The sequence below is a fragment of the Leptonotus elevatus genome, chromosome 19 (assembly GCF_054856555.1).
Source record: "Leptonotus elevatus isolate MCC_2025b chromosome 19, RoL_Lele_1.0, whole genome shotgun sequence".
Classification (NCBI taxonomy): Eukaryota; Metazoa; Chordata; class Actinopteri; order Syngnathiformes; family Syngnathidae; genus Leptonotus; species Leptonotus elevatus.
The window spans coordinates 8,766,905-8,791,338 of record NC_141257.1 but is presented as its reverse complement, the minus strand read 5'-3'; the positions used below and the strand labels follow the sequence as shown (position 1 = coordinate 8,791,338).

Genomic DNA, 24,434 nt, shown 5'->3' with positions numbered 1-24,434 from the left:
GAGGAGTATATCAATATGAGCTAAGTGCCTGTAATCCTAGCCTAACATTACACACACACATTGGCAGACGCGCGCAAATGCAAGTGTTGCATTTTTGTTGTTTCACAATCAGTTGCCCTTGAAAGTGTGTCCCGTCTGTCTGTTATCTGGCAGGAAGACGCCCGCTGTTTAGTGATCTTTATGCGCCTCCCGCTTGACAGCCCTTCACCTTGCATGTGATGCTGCTGTCTCGCCACATGTCGCGCTTCCATCATTTTTTAAAGATTTGTTATTAACATCCCTAGAAATGAGCAGTGACAGGTTGAAGCTGAAGCCGGAGTCGTTCCGGTGACGCGTCAGGCATCGGGGAGTCGGGTAGATGGCGGGTGACGAGAAGATGCGACAGTGGTGGATGGTTGACTTCCAAATGATTCCATTCGCCTTCAATAAAACCTTTATTTAGTTAATTTCCCGTCTTATATAACATCCTTAACTGTCGTACTAGTGTAAAGAGAAGTCAACCACTGCGTAATAATACAAAAATGAGGCAAATAAAGGCTGCAAGCAGTGATAAATGGGCCCTCACGTTTTCATGGCGAATCCTCGAAAGGATCATCAAACTTTGATTCTGTGCTCAGCCCACATTAGCCGGCAATGCGGCGTCTGTCGAGGCTGGCTGCTTCACTCGGGCACATTTCCTTGGAGAGGGAATTTAATACTTTTTGTGGGAAGCATATATATTTCCCTAAAAAAAAATGTTGCCGTTTGAATATGAAGCAGAAGTTCATTTTAGGATGGGTAAAAGAATACAAAGTAACTCTAGCTGCGTTTCCATTACAGTTTTTCCCAAAAATAAAAGCGATGTTGTGCTATTTCGATAAAGTACAATTTCGACTTGTTGGTGTTTCCATTGAAGAGCGTTTCAATTCGGAGGCGCAATTCTCGTCTCTCGAGCGCTCGCAGTTCTGTAGGAAGTGCTGATGATGTTTACGGAAGACGGACGCCCGGACTTGTTAAGATTACTTTCAAAACATCTCATTATCCTCATCGGGCGGGTTCGGGCATTTGATGTCGGTGTTGTGTGTGTGTATGCTTATAACTCGTTTTTTGGATTTCAACTAAGTATGTCGCTCAATTGCTCGTTGCCCGGGTTAACGGCCATTTCTCATGCTACGATATGGAACGTGCACGGAACGGCGGCCTTGGATCTATAGCTAAATCGCTTTGTGCTTAAAAAGACCTGTTATCCCTTCAAGAAGCAAATCGCTTTCGTGTCGGAAAGCGATTGACCCCGTACTTCCTACTTGACCTCAGGGAATGCACAAAAAGGGTTTTCATTACACTTTTGCAAAATCAATCAATCAATCAGTATTTCGACCTTTATTTCCAGATACAGTGCAGTGATGCCTTTTGTTGCAAGTTTGGAGTCTTTCAATTGTTCTCAATTGAACTCAGCTCAAATCACTTGACAAAAAGCAGCAGTTATGCAAATAATCAACAATTCTTCAAGCTTCAGGCAGTTTATTGCCACAAACTAAACATAAAAAAGAACATTGTATGTTTTTAATTAAAAAAAAATGACAGCCTTGCTTTAGTAAAGTTGGCTTATCTTAAGCCTCACAAAAATGTAACACACTATAAATGGGCTAACAAATATAATCATGTCAGGTGTTTAAACCTTCAAGCATATTTGATTGCGATAGGTGGTGGACAGATAATACTATTCTTGCATTATCTCACAATTAGCATATACTGCACTTTATCTTCTCTAAAGAACCACATATTGTATATTACTGCAGTTTACTGAGCTTAGATTTGACCCTGCGTGTCTGTATTATACTGCCCCTAGTGGCCAAGGAACTGCACAATTTCCATTGAATTGAAGCAAAACCTGAAAAAAATATTTATTTTGTTCAATTGTGTCAATATTTCATGTTTTTTTTTAATGAAATACAATATCATAAAACACTTTTTTTTTTAAGACTGTTACTGTTGTTGTTTTTAGGAGGTTGGCACCAAGGCATCACTGTTTGTGGTATATTAATTTTTGCGGGACAAAACCCCACAATTGTTTTAAGTGGATAAAGCTAGCTGTCTATGGGTAAAGCGATTTGTATCATTAAAAAACACACAAACAAACAAAGGAATTGTGAATTTGAGAGAAGAAGCGCAAACACATTACTCAGATTCAGGGACAAGAAATGCCCAAGTCAATCCCCAGACATGAAGGCTATTGAGTATGCATTTTTTTAACCTGCTAAAGACAAGACAATGGAACAAAGCTGTGGTGAAAGCTTGGAAAGGCAGGCAACAATGATTTAACAAGTTTGGGGCGATTGTGTAATAAATTACAGTTGCAGCTGTACCTAATGTTCTGTCCAATGTGTGCTATATGACTTGCGAACTGGCGTAGAAGTATTTTTGTATTCTCCTCTCGTCCCCCAAAAATGAACTACTGCAAAACACATCAGTCAATCGGGGAGTCTCTTGGGAATCCATTAGCGGACTATTGGCCAAATGATTGTAAACAGGCTCAGACTGAGACTGTTTCCCCCCGGCGGGTTCGCGGCTCCCAACGACCTTCACATTTACCGAACCCACCTCCTGCCTCACTGGTAGAGCAATCGAGGAGACCATTATGTAGTAATGTGGGAGGTGATGTATAGCTGAGGAAGAGGTGCTAGCAGACAGGCGGAAGGGGCGGGGTGCGGAATTGGGGTCCCATGGGAGCTAGCTCGAGGCGAGGGGGGGGACACACGAGCCGGCGAGAATAACTCGTCAAACACGGAACACGAGAATACGGCAATTAGATTACAAGCGTGTAAGCAATTAAGCGCTAATCCGCCGCCATGCGACTTGAATGTAGCTTCTTTACAGGATTAGCACGTGTGAAATTAGGCACAGAATGGCTTGCAAACGCGACTCATATTCTACTAGCGGGACTGTCTTTCGGGATCAGCTAATAATCTGGCAAGCGGTCTCAACGTGAAGCAACCATTGGGAGGCTTGACATGTTGCCTTATAGGCTAACATGCACATAAACGCCTGCTATGCACACATTGCATTGGAATGGTGCGTTAAGATGATATGCTTCAAAACAGCTTACCGGTAATCAAATTGCTCCCATAAAAAAAAAAAAAAAAAAACGGAAAGAATCAAAGTCAGGTGTATAATTAGATTAGTGTATGCTAATGTGTTTGTTGTGCGGATGCAAAAAAAAAAGTCACAATCAAAAAACATTCAAAATCGAAATGAAACAAAATAGGTCACTCCTGAAATGGCAGAATTGTTGTTTCTGACTCGCATCTCATTAGAATAATAATGCACCAAAAAACAATACCTGTAACTAAAACGGATTTATTTATTTATTTGTTTGTTTTCTCAGCGTGTCACGTGGCGCCAAAAGGCCCTCTCAGTTTCCATCGGATTTACTGGTTTTCATTTGACCCCCTGTACTGGCTTTCAAGTTGGATCACCGGGTGCACGACTTTTAAAGTTCTTGCATTATTTGTAACAAGAGCTCGTCAAGAATGCCTGTCAATGGCCCACCATCAAATAACCTTAACTGTAAGCTCAGTTACAGATTGGCATTGAATATATGTGCTGTCCTTGGGCAATAATTAATGAAAACGCTATCAAAGAAAAAAAATGCATATTAATTAAAATGAACCCCTACAACCTCAAACCAGCTTTGCAATAATGAGTCAAAACAAAGTTGAAATTGCCAGATTGGTCTCTGCAAGTACTGCAATGTGAGATAGAGTGGAATTAAAATGTGCTTGGATGCTTCTTTTTAGTGTCCTGCCAAAATGTTTTCATGGGTCTCTTGCATCCATTTGGGATTGTCTCAGTGGAGTAATTATTTGATGATGATAGTTATTTAAAAAATAAATAATAAAACTACATTCTTGACCACTTGAGATCACCAAACATCAGTTCCGCCATCAAAATATTTTAGCAGAAAATCATGCAACGAGTCCATCAATGGCCGAATATATTTACGGCATTAAATATGATATATTGTTGTATGCTCGCACCAGGTGTTGGCATGTTAGCGTTTTATTTATTGTCATTAGAAATGACAGGGCAATATGTAACATCCTTATTTATCTTGTAAGGAATGCCTATTCAGATTGATGACTTCCTACATGCAGAAGGACAGAACAGATGCAAAACCCTTTTCAATCTGCACTTTTGCTGTGGTTCTGTGTGATAGCATAGCAGATTGCTAGCTAGCATTTGTTAATATATTATTAGCATGGGCTCTGCGTGAAAGGCACAGACCAATACATTTTACGGCAGTGGTTCGTCCACACCACTTGGGTGTTGTATCCCCACAACATACAAGTTGATACGCACTCGTCTTGCGTTTTATGTCCTCATTGTCCGGTTCGCTACACGCTTGCGTGCAGTCGTGTTTTATGTCGTCTTTCTCTTTCATGAGAGACGGAGACGCATTTAGATGAGATAACGGGGGTCGGGGGGGTGTGAGTAGGGGTCCCGTTGTGAGCGCTGATTACCCTCTGCTCACTTTAGATTGATGGCGAGTGACACGCGCACACGTACACATGCACGCACACACACACACACATCCGTCTGCTTGTCTGTGCAAACTGATTGATGACAGTTCCACCCAGACTACATTCAGCCCAGCGGCATACTTCCACGGAGTGTGCATACTTGTAGGTGTGTGCTTGTGTGTATGTAGGGGTGTGTGTGTGGATATCAGTTCCCACCTGTCTTAATTAGCGGAGGCTATTAAGACAGATTGCCTGATTAAATAGCATTCCCCCTACTGTCTAATGAGCGCTCGCACAGTGCAAACACACGTGCTACACATGTTCCATGTAGTTTGGCCAGGCGGTGGACCATGCAGCCAATCAGAAGGGGATATTTAATGATTGGCAGGTAAAACAGTCCAATGATTGAAAAACAGACGAGTCATAGGACACTGATGCAGTTAGCAGGCTAGCTTCTGTGAGCTTCACTTTAATTTGCTTTATTAATGTATTTTTTTTTATTATTTTTTTATGTCCTTACCTTCATTTCAGCTTATTTTTTAATGAGCGTAGCTTCAGCTCTCTCGACTTAAATCAGCTAAGCTTCAGATTTCTTATCATATACTTGACTTGACTCGTCTAGTAGGGAGCCAAACTTTATTTAGCTTGGCTTTCTAAACTTTGGTTTCATTATTCCTTAGCTTTTTTTGTTTCAATTTTTATTGTTACATCTTAATTCATCTCAGGTTCAGTTAGTTTGGTTAGCCTGATATTAGCTAACTTAGCTTTGTAGTTTAGCTGAGTCGGCTAGCTTATTTTAGTTTTCGTTTAGCCTAGCAATTTGTATATCATTATTCATAAATTTAGCTTTAGGTCAGTTAACTTCCTTTCCAGTATTTTTTTTTTTTTTTAGTTAAACTTATCATCGTGTCATTAATTTTATTTTTCATAACTTTAAGGTATCTTGGCTTTGGACTGCTCAGTTTTAATTGACTTAGCTTTAACTCTCTTGAATGTAATCGGTTTAGCTTCAGGTGTCTCATACTCAAGTTCGCCAGCCATCATTTAGATCTCTTTTTCTTCTTCTTCAGTGTTAAGCTCTAGCTTCTTCAGACTGTGCACTGTGTGTTTCAATTTCTTCTTCTTCTTCGACTTTAAAAATAAATACATTTATGGTTGGCAACAAAAACGTTTACTTTTTGGAATGTAGTGTGGGTCTGGATAATTGTATTTCATGCATTTTTTAAAACTAAATTTACAGTAACTTCACCTGTAAGATGTCTCTAGTATTCCATGCTACTTTCTGACCAGATGAATAACTAGTTGTCCTGCCTGATTATCTTGTTTTTATTCGCATAACTTCATTTAGCCTAGTTTCACATAGTTAATTTGGCTAGCTTTAGGTAGCTTGGCTTCAGTTAGCTTAGTTTTGGTTTTCCCGCCAATCAATCTTATAACCTACATGCTCAATATAAGTTAGCTTAGCTACATCCATTTTGCTTTCAAATAAATTTCCTGTGTTTAGTTTCAACATTCATCTTTGCTTCATGTAGCTCGATTGTTATTCGCTACTGTAAGCTTTACATTTAAATAGACTTTGCTTCATCTGTGGCTTTGATTAGCATAGCATGGTTTCAAGTAGCTTCAGACATGTTATGTTCTGTTATTATAGTTGCCTGTTTGCCAAGCTTTGAAGTACTCAAATCGTTTTGTTGCTTTGTTTGAGTTCTCTTGTCGCAACACGAGTTGCTTAACAGTGTGTCGTAGGTTGTTCATGTCTTTTATTAATAGGTTTGAAGTCCTAGTTTGGAAGTCGTGTCCAAATGTATCCGCCCCCACCTTCGGAGACGTCGCCAAGCTTGTCTTCTGTGACACCCCCGGAGTGCTTTATAAGCCGTAGCTGTACCTAGGGGGAGAGTGCATCGTCGCAAATGCAAGCCATGAGTGTAGATTAATGATTTAATAATGCTTTTGTCCTCATGGCGGAAATGAAGATGACTCCACTTAGGGTCTGTTCTTGTTTGGTTTTTAGAGCGCTGCTGTGTGTGACTTTTTTAGATTGTTCTCGTGAGGAGTAGGTTGTCAGACTAAAAAATAAGTGATCAATATAAAGCAAAAATTCTGACGCTTAGCTTCTGTGCAAGTTAGCCTAATTAATTGAACTTGACTTGACTTAGCCTAGCTTAATGTATCTCAGCCTCAACTTGAACAAGCTTCATTCATATTCATTTTGCTTCAGCTACATCTTATGCTTCAGTTACTTTGGAAATCTTATGTATCATAGTGCTGCTTTGTTTTGTTATTTAACAGTAGCATCATTTTAGTGTTTTTAGTTTTTTTTGAGGTTCTGTGGCTTCAGTCAGATGTTTAACTACTTAGTTTAGGTTAGTGCGGCTTTAATTAGATTTGTTTAGTTAACTTGGGTTCAACTAATTCAGTTCAGTCACCTTAAGTTAGCTGTTTACCCACCTTGATTTACCTTAATTTAGGTTTCTGATATACTTAAGTTGTAAATTAGTTGTTTGTATTTACTTCTCGGCCTTCACCCTCATTCCATGGACCTTTTTGCTCATTTCTCTCCATCTCGCCATCTTGTTTTGTCTCCCCTTTCCGGTCTGATTTTACTGTCAACTTTATACACTCAACACACACGAGGCTGCACCCCCGCTATAGATTTATGCTTTAATTCCTCCTTTAATATTAGAGGGGCTTAAATATGCACACACCCCAACATTTAATGATCCACTGCAAGTAATGATGCTGCTGCCAAAGTGAAGCAATGGAGTCTTATTTTGAATACAGAGTACATTTGTCGGCGACCCGTCACAATTATAACACAGGATGCGCAACAAGCGGCGGTGTTAATCCATCACAAACGTCCGCAAGTCTCCCGGGAGTCTGGTTGCTTTGTCTGATGTTTATTATATAAATTCACAGCAGTAATGTTTTACAGCCGGTGCCTTAAAAAAATTAATAAATAAATCCTACATAAAGCTAAAATGCTAAAAGAGTGTGCACTATTATGAATGCAGTGTGCGTTTGCAGTCATTTAGTGGCATATGCATGCGTTTAACTTAATACAGTGCTTGATTATTATTTTTTTATGGTTTCTTTGAGTCAGAAAATACACAGAAAATGGCATGCATTACTATTATAAACAGTGTCCCTATGCCTTTCAGCTCTAATATTTCCATATCCAGCTTCATCTAAAAATAACTGATAACAATACCACAATGTAATACAATAAAAGTATAAAAATATGACGGTTATTTTATGTTGGAAATAAATAAAAAAATTAGCCCCACCAAAAGCTAGATTTTCCAAGGAGCGCTAAACATACTATTTATACATGTATTTATTCATTTATTTAGGGTTTTTTATGCACATTTTAAAACACTAACCTTAATGTAAATTATGATATATATTCTTGTACAAAACGTTGTTCTAAATTTTGTTTTTGTATTTTGTTTTGTTTTTGTAGAAGAGACTACTCATTAAATACCTTTAAGTCTTTGTCTTTGCCTTATGTTTTCTGAAGTGTAAAGCTAATAGCAACCTCCATTGGGTACATTGCAAATAGGTATTGTGTTGTTATAAGGCCACTGTGCAGGGTGCCTACTTATTTATATGATTGTGCATTATGATATTAATGCATATTGAAGGTTAAGCGCAGCTCACGAGCAGCCAGTCCATTTGACATTCTACAACCTAACAATGTAGAAGCACTCTAGAACCACCTGATGTGTGGAAAACAATCACATTGCCCCGTTTTGGTTCAGCTATAAATCATCTATATTTACATTTAGTGTACGTAGCTGCAGGGGGTGGCGTTAGCTACACCGCTAACTGTTCTGGCTAGTGTTATATTTGCTGGTTCAAATCCTCCCAAGCGTGCAGCCGGGGAATCTGTGCAAGAACTAAGAGTTTGAATGATCGTCTGCTCCTTCATTAAGTCCCATTGAGACACTCTGAGCATACTGCATTTAACAATAATAATAATGATGCTAATAATGATGATAGCCATCATAATAATCGCTTCCTCTCACAGCAGGAGAGCCGCACAATCAGGCAGTCAAGCCTCTAGTCTGTACAAGTATGTAATTTAATTCTGTGATTTACCAGATTGTGATCCAATAATCATATCCTGAGTTGTAGTGAAGCAGCATGTGGCTCATAACCCGAGGCCATTCTTGCATATTTTGTTCCAGGGCATTTTTAAACAGTAATTCCTTGCAGGACATACTGTGAAAATCCATAATAAAAAAGACCCAATAAAAAGTTTGATTTGACCCCTCCCACACACGTTAAACATATTTCTAAATTTTTTTGTTGTTGAAATATTCCTCAGTACCTGTTCTCACTTTCTTGTTCTCGAAAGAAGTTTGGTGTTTATGGCAGACACATAGAATTTTTTTGTCGTTGTGTGTCGCAGGTTGTCGGGCAGCAACGTGCCATCGCCTATCATCAGCAACAAGAACTGGCTGCGGCTGCATTTTGTCACCGATAACAACCACCGGTACCGTGGTTTCAGCGCACACTATCAAGGTGAGTGAGCACATCATTATAATAAACACACTCCACAAAAATGTGGATATAACTATCATGACTTTGGCAGTTGGTGTTCATTTGTCCATTCATATGGTAGACAAGATACTTTCAGGTTCATCAAGGATGATGTAAGACAACTGGAACATACTATTTTTTTTTAATTATTATTATTATTGAAGGGTTGGGGAGGGGGGGGGGGCAGAAGGTTCCATCGTGACATAAACAACAAAAAGTGTAAGTCTTCTGAAAAAAGATCAAATAAAACTGTTTAAATGTAATCCTTTGCTAGCATGTTACTTCCTGGTTCACAATAATGTAAAATGATAGGATCATACCATTTCTATTTAGGGATTGGGGAAACTATATAATAAACAAATAGGTTTTTTTTCTTCATGTCGTTACACGGAGACTTAGCGATATCATTCAGTATCATGAAGGTCTTTTTTTTTATATACGGCGGGAGATGAGTAGGCATACAAGATTTTTATTCCAAAGTAATCCCATTTTATCTTCCAAGGTAAAATTGTTGTTTCTTTTTTATGATTATAATAAAAGGGATACAAACAGTGCGGCATTGGATACGTCATCAATCCCACTTTCATATTTACAGCCTGCCAACCATCATCGCCTTTGATACATGCAATATTAATAATGTCCATGAGCGGCATTAGCAGTTAGCGGCTAACACGTGACTGATTCATTCCAACCTTTTTTTTCCACTCATGTACCCAGATGGTCTAAATGTAAAGTAATTTATAAAAATAATTTTAATTATAATAATTCCCCAACGCAACGGTCTTAAATGGTTGTTTATAAATGCATATGACAGGTCATATATCTTGTCAGTTTTAAATTATTTTTGATTCAACCCAGCTGTGGTTCTGCTAATAATTTAGACCCAAACAAAAATGGTGGATTATCATTGATTGATTGATTTTATTTTAATACACTACAGCACAAAATTGGCAAATGATATTTTAGTAATGTAGTGTGTATCTTTTGTTATATTTAAATGTATCCACGTTTAATTATTTCTGTGCCTCCCTCCCGATTGGCTGACTGACAAGCTGACCGCCTTCCCCTTGGGGTCGTCTTAATTGTTCCTGATTGATGGCCTAATTCGGTTTTAAAAGGTTAATCAGGGTTGTTAATGAAGGGTTGCGGTTGGAAAAAGTTCCTTGATTAATCAGCCGCTGGTTCCCTAACGAGCTAACGAGCTGTCAGTCAACCCCACTGCAAAAATATTATGATTATTGATTATAAGGCTATACACACTCACATTACTGTACAAAATGCCTGGGAGACGGGATTGCACAGGTTGTTCTGCTCTACACCCTGTTCTAAGTAACACTTAAGCTAAACAATCTGTCTTTTTCCTAAAAAAAAAAAAAAAAAAAAAGCACACAGTTGTTCGCAGTTTATTGCAAATAATCTAAATTTCCATTGCCTCGTCCTTTGTGCTAATGATAGAGGTTATTTCAGTTAAACAACATTTTTTTCCCCCGCCTGCCCGGAGAGACAACTTGCGCAAATGTGCTTTGGCAAGGCAGGCGTCGCTTTGCTAAGACGCTCGCTCCGAGACCTCCCAAGCGAGGCTCTGGCACAGCCGGCTAGATGGTCAGACTTTCTTTATGTGACTGTGTGTGTGCGCGTTCGTGTGTGTTGAGCCACAGGAGGTCAGCCAATTGGCTCACATATCCGTCTAATTGTGCCTCCGCTCACCAAATTGTGAAGCGGTGAATTAGACAAGAGTGGGGTGGGGAAACGTGACATTCAGCCAGGCAAGCTTGGCTTTGTCTTAATATTTGCCCTGCTGTTGTCAACTAGTGTCTAATGAGCATATGTGTGCATGTGGGGGTGTGATGGATGGTTTGTACAGTGTGTCGAATAGCTCGCAGCCAAAGGGCCGCAACTCTAAATAGAATTAGTCTACTTGTCACATTCAGTGCTTAATTGATGAGAGGACGTTACACAAGCACGTTTGCTCGCTGGTCTATAATCATAATAATCGTATGCTATTTTTGAAGGTGATCATAATGTTGACCATGTTTGTTTTTGAACTTTCTTATGACATGCAACTGCAATAGAAGGACTCAAATAGTGATACAAGCATCAAATGTGTATATAAAATTATGATAAATATGATATTTTTCCCGTCATGAATAAGATAAAAGCCCTCAGGAACATGCAGTGGGCTTGCACGGCCACCATTCCATCACCAGACACAAATAAGCAAAGTGAATAATGTGCTTGTAGGCCTTGGCCTTGTCAATTACGATTCCATCTGTAAGGTTTAAATCCCTTGGAAGGATCGCCTCCATTCAGACAGCCTTAATAATGCACTGCACGGGGGGGGGGGGGGGGGGGGTCCTTGACACGCATGTCACATGCTACTGGAGCAGGTTACATGTGGTGCTTCGATGTCCTTCGGCCTGGGGTGGTCATGTGTCACGCTGGAGAAAGCAGGAAAACATGCCCTGCTGGTCACGCGTTGTGAAGAAATGAACTGCATATATTTGCTTTGATCTCATACATGATTATTATTATTATTATTATTCATTCTTATACATGTGCAATCATTTGACATTTGAATGTGATATTTTGGGAAATATGATACTTCACCACCATAAACATATTAATGAATGGAATATTTTCAAATAATATAAATGCAATTAATATATACACTACAATTTATAAATTATTATTTTTGGGGTGAATTATTTCTAAAATAATTTCATTACAGTACTGTATTTGGTAGGGGGTGGACTTTATCCCAAAAACCTGATTCGCTTACGTGGAAAATAAATAAAATTTGACCTAAATAGTAAATGGAGAAAACGTCTGCAGTGCTTTATCTACGCCACGCGATGTTCAAAGTGTACAACGTCCAACATTCAGTTACTTGAAAACGCATTGTTGAAACTACGCAATAGTTCTTTTAACTTTCAAATAGCTTACCTTAAGTAGAATCACACGTTGCATTGTGGTCAACGGTAGAATCTGGTTTGTTTATTGCACACTTTGATGTTTGAAAATAAGCGGTCCTCATGACAAACATCCTGAATGTTGGATGGATTAGCCTGCATGCTACTTGCTACAGTAGCTAGCTGCTGCGGAGACCATCAATTTATTAACTACAGAGCAGCCGGTGTGTTTTGCTCCAGTACGCTCATTATAACTCATTTAATTATTTAGCAATTTAGATGCACTTGTGTTTGTTACAAACCACAGACATGCAGCTATGATACAGGTTTGTATAATTTTTTAATCGGTGACATCACGCCATCTGATCCGAGTCTACAAATTATGACTCAGCACAGCCACTCGAATGAACGTCGGAATGACCACCCATTCATGCACTGCACTATTATTTAGCCAGTTGCTAGTGCTAACATAGCTAAAGTGATTCGAGGCAAGTCCAATGGTAGTGTAGATTAGAACATGAAAGGAGACTATTCTAGTTTTTCCAACTCATCATGCCACCGATATAATTTCAAAACACTTTTTTATGAGGCGCTTTTTAATTTTTTTCTAATACTTATTGTCGCTTTAAAGCAATTATTGTTGCCCTGCTTGGATGTTCGTGTATTAGCATTTGAGGCCTCAGGGCAATTACACAGAGAGAGGAAAAAAAAACCTATTAAGCGTGGATTAATTACGGCACAGGTTTGATCTTTTATTCATGTACGGATCACATCCAAGCGAATGCGCCATCGACTGCGTATGAAGATGCATTATTCGCAGGCTACGGTGGCGGCTGCGGCTCTTTTACGCATTCCCACCGGTAAAGGGAATAAAGGGACATGATTTCCATTAAAGCCGGAATAGCAGCGCACTGCTGGAAGTTGTCAACAGGCTCACAATAATAAATGGTGACACGAATTTTACAGTTCAGGTTGACTCGAAATAGGTCAACTTCTGTCATTACCGCTGGCCGGAGTTATCCAGACTAGTGGAGAGAGTGGACGAGTCACACATAGCAGGAGGTTGTAGAGACTCGAGGAAATGCTCTTCGTATGTGCTAAAATACAATCGAGGCTGGTTGTTTTTGAGAACCTCTCGGGAGTCGAACAGTTTTGGTTTTAAAGATACTTTAAAAGTTCTGACATATATTGGCTGGCTGGAACATGATCCCAGCAACCCTGTAATTGATTTTTTGGCGTTTTTTAAGTCCAAGGACAAAGTCTTAAGAGTCTTTATGCTTCAAAACTTGCTTTACGACTGCAAGACCTGGACTTGAACTTCAGATGTAGAATGGAGTAGCAAGTCTTTGGTCTACCTTGGCAGATATCATTTTGATGAGATAAGATAAAATACACTTTTACTTATCCCACAATGGAGAAATACACAGCGTTACCAGCAGCAATAACCATCATCAAACATCATATATAAATAATATGGATCATAAAAAAAATACTGTGACTGTGTTCATGAAGTCAACGCAAGTTTGGGACACACATGGGGGTGTACTGGACTCTCAGTAGCAATGTTGTCTTTGCAGTTTTTCAAGGAAGGCAGGCTATAGAGTCTCAGTAATCCCATTCTTGAGAGTTTGAGACCTGGACCCTGGACCAGTAACATTAGGCATAGACTAGACTCTTTTTGGTGCCAAGTGCTTGGCTTTCTGGGCATTTCCATCCAAAAACCAAATCTTTTGAGTCCTAGTGCACCCAATTTTGTTTTATGCTTCCAAAATCTTTGATTGAACCTTGATGTAGAATATACTTCTTTTGGTCCCAAAAGATGATACTACGTAGGTGTAGCATGGTGACTAACGGTGTCCCTTAGCCACCGTTAGCCCTAGTGGAGTCTTTTTGGTACCAGGTGTTTGCCAATTTAGATATTTATATTTTAGGATGACATATTTAGTTTGTTTTGCTGTCTGGATGCCAGACCTGGACTTTTAACCTAAGATGTATTTTGGATGGCTTTGATATCTATTCCTTGAGGGAAATCAATAGCCAAATAAATTATTGTCCTGGTGCGCCTAATGTAGATTTATGACCTTGATTTGCTATCCCCTGAAAAGCTTTGCTATAAAAGCTGTTGTGCACCTGAGCAAATGCAAAAGTAGCAATCTATTATTTGGTCCCTGTTCAACAACATTAACATCGGTGATCGTGAAGGTTTAACGGCGCCAGCGGAACTAAAAACGTGGGAGTTATTCCAGCGATGTTCTCATTCTACCTGTACACTCGCTGATTTTTTTAAAAAGCACCAACTTTAACCTCCCTGAAATCTGCCGTGTCTAAACCGGTTAGGCGGACTTAAAAGACGAGGTGATTATGCGCATTCAGAAGCAAACACGGTGTTTGCAGTTGGATGCAAACACATGGAGAAATCCCCCAAAAAATAAATAACCAGGGTCTTTTGAGGATGTATGAAGGATGCAGTAGTCTGGTTGTGGTATATGGTATGATTACTAATACTATATTAGTAGAGTCATCAAACTGTTAAAGGAGAGTGAGAATGCCATAGATGCACTTTCAACCTTTATTTTACAGGAAAAAACACCACTATGCCACACTTGACAATCAGGTTTTGTCTGTATGTCTTTTGTCTTAATTACACTTTATGGAAGCATTTTACTTTTTGACCTTGTTGTTTATGTTTTGTGCATTACAATACGATGCCATTTACTTTTTCTTTACCCCCCAAAAAATCAAGCTTCACTGTACTTGTACATCGTCTGTCACGTGATTTTGTCTCATTCGTAAGTGTGAGGCGCGAACCATCGCCTTTGCTACCCGAAGGCAAGAGCTACCAATCACGCGCCTTCCCTGCCGTCGTCGCTCCACATGACCTATTCATGAGTTTCTGTGTCTGCGGGGTGTTGCTATCGGCTCTTAATGAGCAGGCCATGGCGCAATCCTTCAGCCACAATTCCACTACGGCCATCAGTCAGTCCAAAAAAAAAAAAAAAAAAGGGGATCCAAATTTGACAAGAGAAAGGCGAGTGCCAGTAACAAAACATTTTTTAACTGTGCAACACTATTGAGGAGAGATATGGTCGAATTGCATAATAATGTAGTTGAATGCTTGATGTGTGCATGTATTACAAAATAGGCGGACTCCATCCCGGATTCGGATCCAGGGACTAACCACTACAATTCATCTTTCAACTATTGATATATAAGACGAATGTTTGGACTTGAAGGTCTCCTGCTGGATTAAAACTAAAAATGGAGTTAGCCCACTGTAGTTCCCATTTGCTCACATTAAATTGAATTTTAATTAGCCTTCGCTATGGTGACTAGCCATTCTCACGTGGCCACATTAGAACATAGACTAAGCCCAAATGTTGCGAGTTACAGTAAATAGTGCATGTTTGTGTGTCTGCCTAAATAAGCTCCTCAGAGAATGCCGTGATATCATCATAAAAGCTCCGTGTTGTTAAAATGTGACTTTCCTCCAAATAAAAAGGTTTCAGCCCTCTGGGTGTCTGCTTGCTATTACGCTCTTCTAATGTGTTCTATTAATAAGTAAAAATGCACCTAAATTGTCCTTAAAAGGCACCAAGCTAATATTAGACCGCGGAACAGCTTCTCGGTAAATGCGTCTCGACGAGTCTTGTATTAAAGGTGACGTTTGCGCTAATTCAATGCGGTTTTTATTCATTTCTTCGTTTTAAATCAAACACTTAGGACAATAAGTGGGGCTTAGTTCAATACATCTGGCGCTCCATCTGCCGTGAGAACATCACCATTGGGATGTTTAACTTTGATGCGTAGTCACACACTAAACACAGCCAATGAATTAGCTCAGGCGGATACAAATTTGACTCGTTTGCAGATGAATGCGAAGCGAGCGCGCTAATCTAAGGGCGCCATATTTCTTGTTGCAGTTGACGGCGCCTTTTGGTAAGACAAGATAATATCGCATGGTGTCAGACGCATCATTGGCTTTATGCATCACATATGTCGGCAAAGCGATGGGGCGGAATAAATACTTCATTCTAATTGGCTGGGTTTTGGTGAGATAACATAACAGAGACATTAACTCTTTTTAAATCTCAATTTATCAAATGCCACCTCACAACGCCAAACTCTGTTGACCCCCGCATACTCTTGGTCTGATTCAGAGATTTTTTTGTCAAATTTTTGAATTATTTTTGAATTTGTATGCACGTGTTTCATGGAAGACATATGTTGAATGTATATCAGTGTTTTTTTTTTTTTATGAATTTACGGAGTTGTGATTGTGATCGCTTGAGGCAGTCCTAAATAAATGCTAATTGCACCTGTTAACCATTGGTATAAACAAAGATGCTCATGTTCTTCTATAGGGGAGGGAAGATCAAGCGAAAGTGTGTCATGAGGCACTGTTTAACTCATTCACTTCCAGCCATTTTCATTGAAGCAACCCCCTTCGCTCCCGGCTGTTTTACTGGTTTTACTGGCCCACAGAATATTGTGTTCTCTTGCTAATAAAACATGAAACCTATCAAAAGAATGATTAGAGTCTCTTCTTTCATCAGGAAAAAAATATATATTTGTATCTGTTTCTGTTTTGCAGCAATTAGCATTATAATATAGCTAAGTTTCATCAATATTCACATTCCTGGGAAAAAACACTGGCAAAAAGAGCTTGTTGCAACATGGCCCTGGCTGGTTTCTTATACTCTACTGCCACCTGCTGGCCGTTTTTTGTAATAACTATCATTGCTTCAAGCAGCCTCCTCGTGTCAGAAGCTGCATCAAAGTCTTCTGTAAAAAACACATTAAAAAATGTGTAAATATGTTTTGGGGAGTAAAGGACAACATATTAAAAAAACGTGTTTGGGTTTGAATGAGTTGAGATGCACCCAAAAAATCCGGAATACTGAAGTACTAAATAAGTAAATAAATGAAACAATTTTGTTCATTTAATGAATGTGCCATAATAACTACAAATCCACTGTAGTCCATGTTAGAATCCAGTACCTATAATGCTAGCTTGTTTTTTATTTTACATGATTTTTTTTCATTTATGCTTTTTGTTTGGCTGTTTCCATCATAAAACGGATTGTTGATTGCAATTTCAATTGGTTGAAATGATTCGCCATTAAAGTCCAATATCTTTGTACTTCATTTTATTGTGGTTTTACCATCAGGTTTACACAAACTAGGCTGGTCTCCCAAGAATGAGGAAGGGCTCAAGGGAGACTTTTGTTATGACTCACATCATCAAATCTTTAAAAGTGGAGCTAACCCAACACAAGTGCCAATTTTCTTGACCTGCTTTTGTTGTTGTGAGAATGTGGCGGCAGGACACCCTGACATGAAATTGATGTGATTTTTTTTTTGGGGGGGGGCCTCATTGTCTGCTTAGCTTGCCGCTCTTCCCTCTCAGAATTGCGAGTGGAGAAGAACCGGCCACTTTTTTTTTCTCCCCCCCCCTATTCCTCGCTTGTCTCTTGCTTTATTATTATGATTCTTACTCGCACCTCTTTATCCAGTCTGTTCTGATTTTTTTCTTCTCTCTCTGTGTTTTGTTCTCTTCTGCAGTGAAGCGCTCAGTAGATTTTAAGTCGCGGGGCGTTAAATTGTTCCCTGGCAAAGACTCCGGCGGCAAGTTTTCAATCTGTGAGTTCCCATCTTAATGTCACTGTGGCTAATGAACTAACGTGTGCTGATGGCCTTGCTTTTTCATGTCTCTTTCTTCCTTTTGCCTGCTATTTGCCTCTTTAAAAAACGGCTTTTCAACACTTTAGTGCCTCAGATCAATCCAATTTATTGTGGCTTATCTGAGCCCTATTTTGCTGAAGCACAAATATGTTGAAAAGCCTTTTGAAGAGTGGCTTCTTTTGCCTGAAATAATGATTTGCTCCTTGTACTATATATGGATTTTGGATTACAGCTTCTCAGTTTATGCATGTCTTCTTCTAATCATGAGCATGATCAATTATTCGCTGGCTCGTTTTGGGCTGTTTTTTTTTTTTTTTTACTACACCCATGCTGACCAAAGTACTACAGACATTCACAAGGAAGATCTCATACTCTGGGGCTGTTATAAGTCAAATCTGCTGTTTGGAATTCTTAATCACCGACTTGTAAAATCAGTAAATATGAATCCATGGATGTCTCAAATAAGCATGGATTGCGTCCACAGTTTAGTGTTCACCGAGCCTTGCCATGAATAGCGGAAATTGGCAAGAAATTACATTCGAAAGCACTTATTTTCTATTATACAAGGCTTTATAAAGTCATTCATGGAGCTCCTCATCTAAACTCCACCCAACCCTGTTAATGTACTGGTAGAAGTTACCTAGCTTAACTAGATTGTTAAGGGGCCTTGCACATTTATTGCACAGGAAGCTGAGCAATTATAAGTAACCTGTTGTAAGGAAATGATAATAGTTGTGTTATAGTCTACTTTGGGTTTCATTAATAGCTACAATTGTCCTGATTGTGTGATCAGATATCGGGGCCACACACATGAATATGATTATATTTTTTAATTCTCATAATTTCTAAAGTCAAGAATAAAATTGTTACTTGATTTAATCCGATTTAAAGCCATATAAAAAGTTATCATATTGAGATAGATTTATTCAAATTTAAACAAAAAACAATTGAGATCATTAAGAATTCGGATGTGGTCTTTTTGTCTTTGTAATGAATTGCAGAGGTATCAGAACGAGACTCTGCCAGATACTTAAAACCAAATGACTAGAACTCAGACTTGGGTGCAAAAAAATTTGATTGGAATGGCACCATTAAGCTGATTTGCTAACTGCCAGTAGAGCCTGTAGAAAAATATTTACAGTTAAATGTTTAATATTTAATTGAATATAATCAAAACAAAATCCAATAATATGAAATTTACCAAAATAAAAGGAGAAACTGCGTACACAAAAAAATACTTCTTATTATTACTTATTGTACATACAGTATTTCCGTGTTTTCCTTTGTTCTGACTCCTCGCTTTAAATGAATCCTGCACAATGATTGGGCTAATTACATACCAGGGCGAAATGATCACTTTGTTGGCCGCTGATAATTCACAAGCCATGTGACCGTAAATGTCAAATGTGAAACGTGAAAATGTACGCGTTGACATGGTTCCATGCGGAGAAAAGGCTGCATGTATGAAATTATTTTCTTCTTTTTTTTTTTTTTTTTGTTCACGAGGACCCAGTCATTGAAGCTGTCAGCGACCATTTTGAGAGTGCTCTCACACATTATTTCTTTTTCTACTCCCTCCCTTGCTCTCTTCCACAGACGTGCTCTTTTGAGACTATTTTTGCATGTAACCATGACGACATGCGCTATTATTTTTTTCTCTTTCACGTCATCGACACTCATTTCTGGTTCCGTGGTCATGCGTGGACAGTGACAGCCAGTGACACACTTCCAAGGACGTGCACATCATTCCAGATGCATGAATACAAGAGTACGCTCGCCAGCGCTTTTTCGCCTAATTGGATTCGGAGTCCCGCCGTGATCTATTTAGGAACCCGATGTTTCCACTAAAAGCATAGTACTGTCATAAAATAGGAATATATTGAGCAATGTGCTTCTACAAATAATCACTGACCCACTGTATTCCTGCAAATAGCGGCCTGGGCCGGTTATTTACTCAACTGCAGATGGGTTGGAGGCATCCCTTAGTGGGTTTATATTTATGTTGACAATATTGCTGGTATATTGAAGTTTATTTAAAGTGGTAGTAGAGCTTAAAACCAAATAAAAATGACTAGTATGGATAAACTATACAAAAGTGGCTGAAAGACAACATTGTGGAACAAACGCATGTTAGTTGGCTGGAATTGTCATTAAAGGGGAAGCCCAGTCAAAAAATTTATTTACAATAGTGTAAACATGTCATTCTGATTACTATTCTACTTGCGGAATATTCCAAATCCAGCCATTTTTATCCATCTCAGGTGGCGGCCATTTATGTGACATTGGCAAGCTGAGTTGTGGTTGGTTGTTACTTAGTAGCCCGAATCGAAGGTTGTTTATTGTAGTAATTTTGCTGCATTGGCACAATAGTCCCTAAATGTAGGATAAAAAGATAAGTTATTTTTCAAATTATTTTTCAGACCCCCAAGTTACAGTTTGCATACTCCCAGTCATGTTCCTAACAGGTCACCCAATCACTTCCACAGATGGCGCTGCCATAACCGGTTCAGATGTTCATTTTCTCCTTTCTGACTCGTTTTGCATCCAAAGCGAGCGTGCGCGCACGTCGGACGGAACTCGCGCATTTACGCCTCTGTGATGCCGTTTACGCGCCTACAAGTCGGTCCCTCTGGGGTGCGCCGTTCAAATAGTCCAGATGGCCAAATTAGCCGCTCCAGCAAAGCAACAAACTAGCCTGTCGGCGAAACAACACACGCGCATCCACCGCCACCTGCTGAGTGTACACTGACGCGTTTGTTCGCTGGCCACACCTCAGACATGAACTCAACAAAGAATTGCCTGCTTGTAATGTTAATGTGTCAGTGCGGCAATGCTAAGTATTTGGACCATGGGCCATGTAGCAGCCAAATTAGCAGGATCGTCGCTATGCCAACACAAAGTGAGGCTGATTGGAATATCATTGGTATGGCAGATAATTAGCCAGATAGCGAACTAGCAGACACACTGGAATATTGAATTGTTAATTATTTTAGTGGGTATGTTCACATGCCATGAGGTAGGAAAGTCGCAAGTAATTGTAATGTCAGGAGTTATTTTTAATTGAAAACTGACTAGAGCTGTTGGTTTGCCCATTTGGTTGCAGTAATGGTCGTTGACTTGTTACTGTTCTCTGTTGGGACACACCATGAGTGGCTCTCCATGACAACCCAGGCAAAACTAAAAGTTTATCTCCAAGCCAAGATGTATCATTTATACATATTTCTTTTGACTACTTTCCTATTAAGACATTTTGAGGTTTCAGAAAGAACACACACACACACAAAAAAGTGAAAGCACAGGAAAAAAAAAATGTCAAAAGTGGACCACAATTCAAGCACTTACATAACAATTGCATATTATTTATAACCTTGTAATGTTCAGTAGCATGTCGGTAACATTGCAAACTAGACTTTAAAATGCTGGGTCAAAAATAACCAATTTTGGTTAAAAATTGGACTTGGATCCATTTGACTCTCAACTTTTTGGATTGCTTTCTACAACCCAATATTTTGGATACAACAATCAAGTACATTGGGGTATTTTGATATCTAACCCAAATCTGGGTCAAATTGTCCTAAGTCACATGTCGGTTCATTGTTTGACAAAAATTGGGTTATTTTGGACCCAACAGTTATAAGGGTGCAATTTGACCAAATACACTTTACCGGTAATTGCATTTTGGCACTGCCGTGAAAGGAAAAATTATGGACGGGACTATACGGTTTACACCAGAAGATAAGACTGCCAAAAAATAATTTCAGATCCGAAGTTAATTCTCGTCTTGAGAGTCAAACTCAAACGTTGAAGAACACAACAAACCGACAAGACTCGCCTGCCACATCGTTCTCGGCCGGGGGGGAAAATTCTTACAAACACCGCGTTGGCTTTGACGGACCCCATGCGTCGTCGGGAAATTTTGCCGAGTGAAGTCGATCCCGGGGTTTCCTCCCAAAGCCGCGGGGTACCAGAAGACAAACAAGACTTAATCTGATGATGAAGATTGATTCCAAGAATAATAATATCTAATATAATGCATAATAACATGATTAATTTATCTCCAGTTGAATGCTAGCCTATTTTCGCAGATTTAGGGCCTCATTAGGTATTGTTATTTTCAACAAGTAAAGTTATCCGTATGATCTTCAAGTGTATAATCAGGCCAACTTCTTTCCTTCCCAACATTTTTAGAACATTCCTGAAGGGAGAACGTGAACGTGTGTTGGCGTACGCCAGCGCAAACACAACACACCATGGGGTTGTTACTTATTCACACAATGATATTCCAAAAGTTTAAGAGGGGATAAAACAAGTTTTGCACTTTAATATCTCATTGACGCGGAGATAGTATTCTCTAGGCGGACAATTGTTTTTGTTGAATCTTTCAGGATTGTGTGTTTAATTTTTCAGAGCGAAGCTACCTTCTGTACTTTTTTAGTTACTTTTTGTTTTGTTGCTTTTAGGCTGTGTTAGTTTTGATTTATGCCAAAAGTATTGTAAAGTAGAATAGTAGAGTACAGACCTCAGCCAAGGCTGAAAAACTAGGTAGGGTAGGGGGGAAAACAATCCCAGACTACGTTCTTTTAAGGAGGGGAGAACAGTGTGGATTTGGAAGGGGGACCAAAAAACTCAGCAAACAGGTCCACATTAATGCGGCACAAAAAGACTTAGGGAATTCTTCCACTCGTTGCAAGATATGCTTGTCAGGTTTTTTGTTTCCATGACGACTGGAGATGCCAAATGACTACCTGCGCTCATGCGACTTATATATAGTTTCCACATTGGGAACTATTATGTAAATTAGCCCCACTGTGACATCACAGTGAATTTCTGACAAATGTCACATAGCTTCTGTTCTTAGAATATTAAATTATCATATATATATATATATATATATATATATATATATATATATATATATATAAATTCCACTTTTCTGATAATGTCTCCTTTAATCCATGTCATGTATCGGGAGAATGATTTTCTATTAGTTCTTTTACCCGCCTGCTTGTCCATGCATGAACCATTACCCCTCAAAAATGGTATTTTCAAACTAGTTGCTTTCTGACTTTTGACATATGTCCCCTGCTTATTTGTGTGTCCTTGCAGTAAATGAAGGCGGCGTGCGACACGCGTCAAACTCCTGCCCCGACCCCGGAGAGCCGGAGAACGGTAAACGCCACGGCAATGACTTCAGGTACTGTCCGCGCAAGTCGTCGCACGTCGGTCATGTGGGCTAAAATATGAGTTTTTCCCCTCAAAACTTGTCTATTTTCCTCATTATTCACTCAGCATTGACGGCATGGTGCAGTTCAGCTGTGACGAAGACTACGTCCTCCAAGGCAGCAAAAGCATCAGCTGCCAGCGAGTGGCCGAAGTCTTCGCGGCCTGGAGTGATCACAGGCCCGTCTGCAAAGGTAAAAAATGAAAGAAGATTTTGCAGAAAACACTTGGCTCCAGTTTGAGACCTGGCCTGGTTTTCACGGGCTCCCACTCGCGTATGGAAGCGACGCGAGACGAAGACGGAGGGCGTCCGTCACTGTAAATGCCAAAGTCGTTTGTCAAAGCTGGCCTTGGGATGGGCTTTAGACTCAGGGTGAGAGACACATACTTGAGGATAGAAGACAAAATTTATGGGGTGCACGTCCCTTTGTGGGAGGATGAAGGAAATTATTGCATCACTTGACTAATAATAAATCAGGCACATACTCAAAGAATGAGATAAGCATAAATTGGGATAAGAAGACAGTTGGACAATTCCGTTTTTTCTTTAGGGACAGTCTTTTATAATTTTTGAAAAAAGGTGGTGCACGTCCCTCTCACACCTACTTGGACACACACACACACTAAAAACATATGTATGTAGTTAACATTTTGAGGGTGAAGGTGAATATAGAGAAAATGCAGATACTAAATATAATTTAGTTTTCAAGATACCAACAGAGTTGGTGGACCCTTTGTTCTTGCACACAATGTGGATAAGGAGATGGTTGATAGGATAACATACAATGTTCACATTGCCCTCAAATTGCCATGACAATAGTGAACAATTAGGGAAAACACGTAACAGGTGTTTTTACGACTGCAATTGGACTTTTAATCTGAGCACCACCAAGGTCAGGGATCCTTGAACATGTTTGACACGTGGACTGACTTCCTGAACACAATCTCTTCATGAGCCCAGTCAATATAAGTCGATCTAAACATTACGATAGGACTGTGCCTCCCTCTGTTTCGGATGGGTCCACAACAATCAACCTTATTATGCAAGTCATTATTCGAGATATTAGACTTCTGGTTTCCTTACGATTGGCAATTGAAGATGGTTAACGCCTGTTAGGGAATCATCATCACCAAAGACAAAATAATGAGCGTTTAAACGCCTGCCATTAAGTCTCGGGCGTGACGATTGGTTTAGCGTCCTGCCTCCAGGGAAGCCACCAAGTTTAAGAATGTTGCGTAACAGTGATTTGTTTGCAATAAAGCAGCAGCATTATGAGCAACTGCACAGCGGGCAACTTTGTTTGACATGACAAAGTCCTCCGTGCCGCTCCAGCAGTTGTTGCTTAGTAACAAGGCCATTGTGTGCTTGGCCTCGCCATGCGACGTACACAATGAGAATAATATACTCCAGGCAGCGTTTAATCGCATATAATGTTTAGCGGCCGTACTCCTTTACATTATAATGTCATCTGTGTGTTTATCATATCTATGTGTTTTTTTTATTCGGCGTCCAACGGTGAGACTAAAGTCACGGTTTGCTACTTAGCCTGGTTTTCAGGTCAGGTGGTTTTAATGCACATTT

General features: G+C 39.5%; 1 protein-coding gene across 12 annotated transcripts in view; it reads left to right on the top strand.

Annotated features, from left to right (window-relative positions):
* LOC147157788 (CUB and sushi domain-containing protein 3-like) overlaps positions 1 to 24,434 on the top strand; it is a 321,354-nt gene that overhangs the window by 200,654 nt on the left and 96,266 nt on the right. For 11 of the 12 annotated variants that reach the window (XM_086061991.1, XM_086061989.1, XM_086061992.1 and 8 more), the window contains 4 exons: positions 8,911 to 9,023; positions 17,513 to 17,590; positions 22,739 to 22,826; positions 22,922 to 23,046. In XM_086061991.1, the coding sequence (XP_085918117.1) occupies positions 8,911 to 9,023; positions 17,513 to 17,590; positions 22,739 to 22,826; positions 22,922 to 23,046 (404 nt within the window). The remainder of the gene's footprint in view (positions 1 to 8,910; positions 9,024 to 17,512; positions 17,591 to 22,738; positions 22,827 to 22,921; positions 23,047 to 24,434) is intronic. The other variant, XM_086061997.1, reaches the window with a different exon arrangement.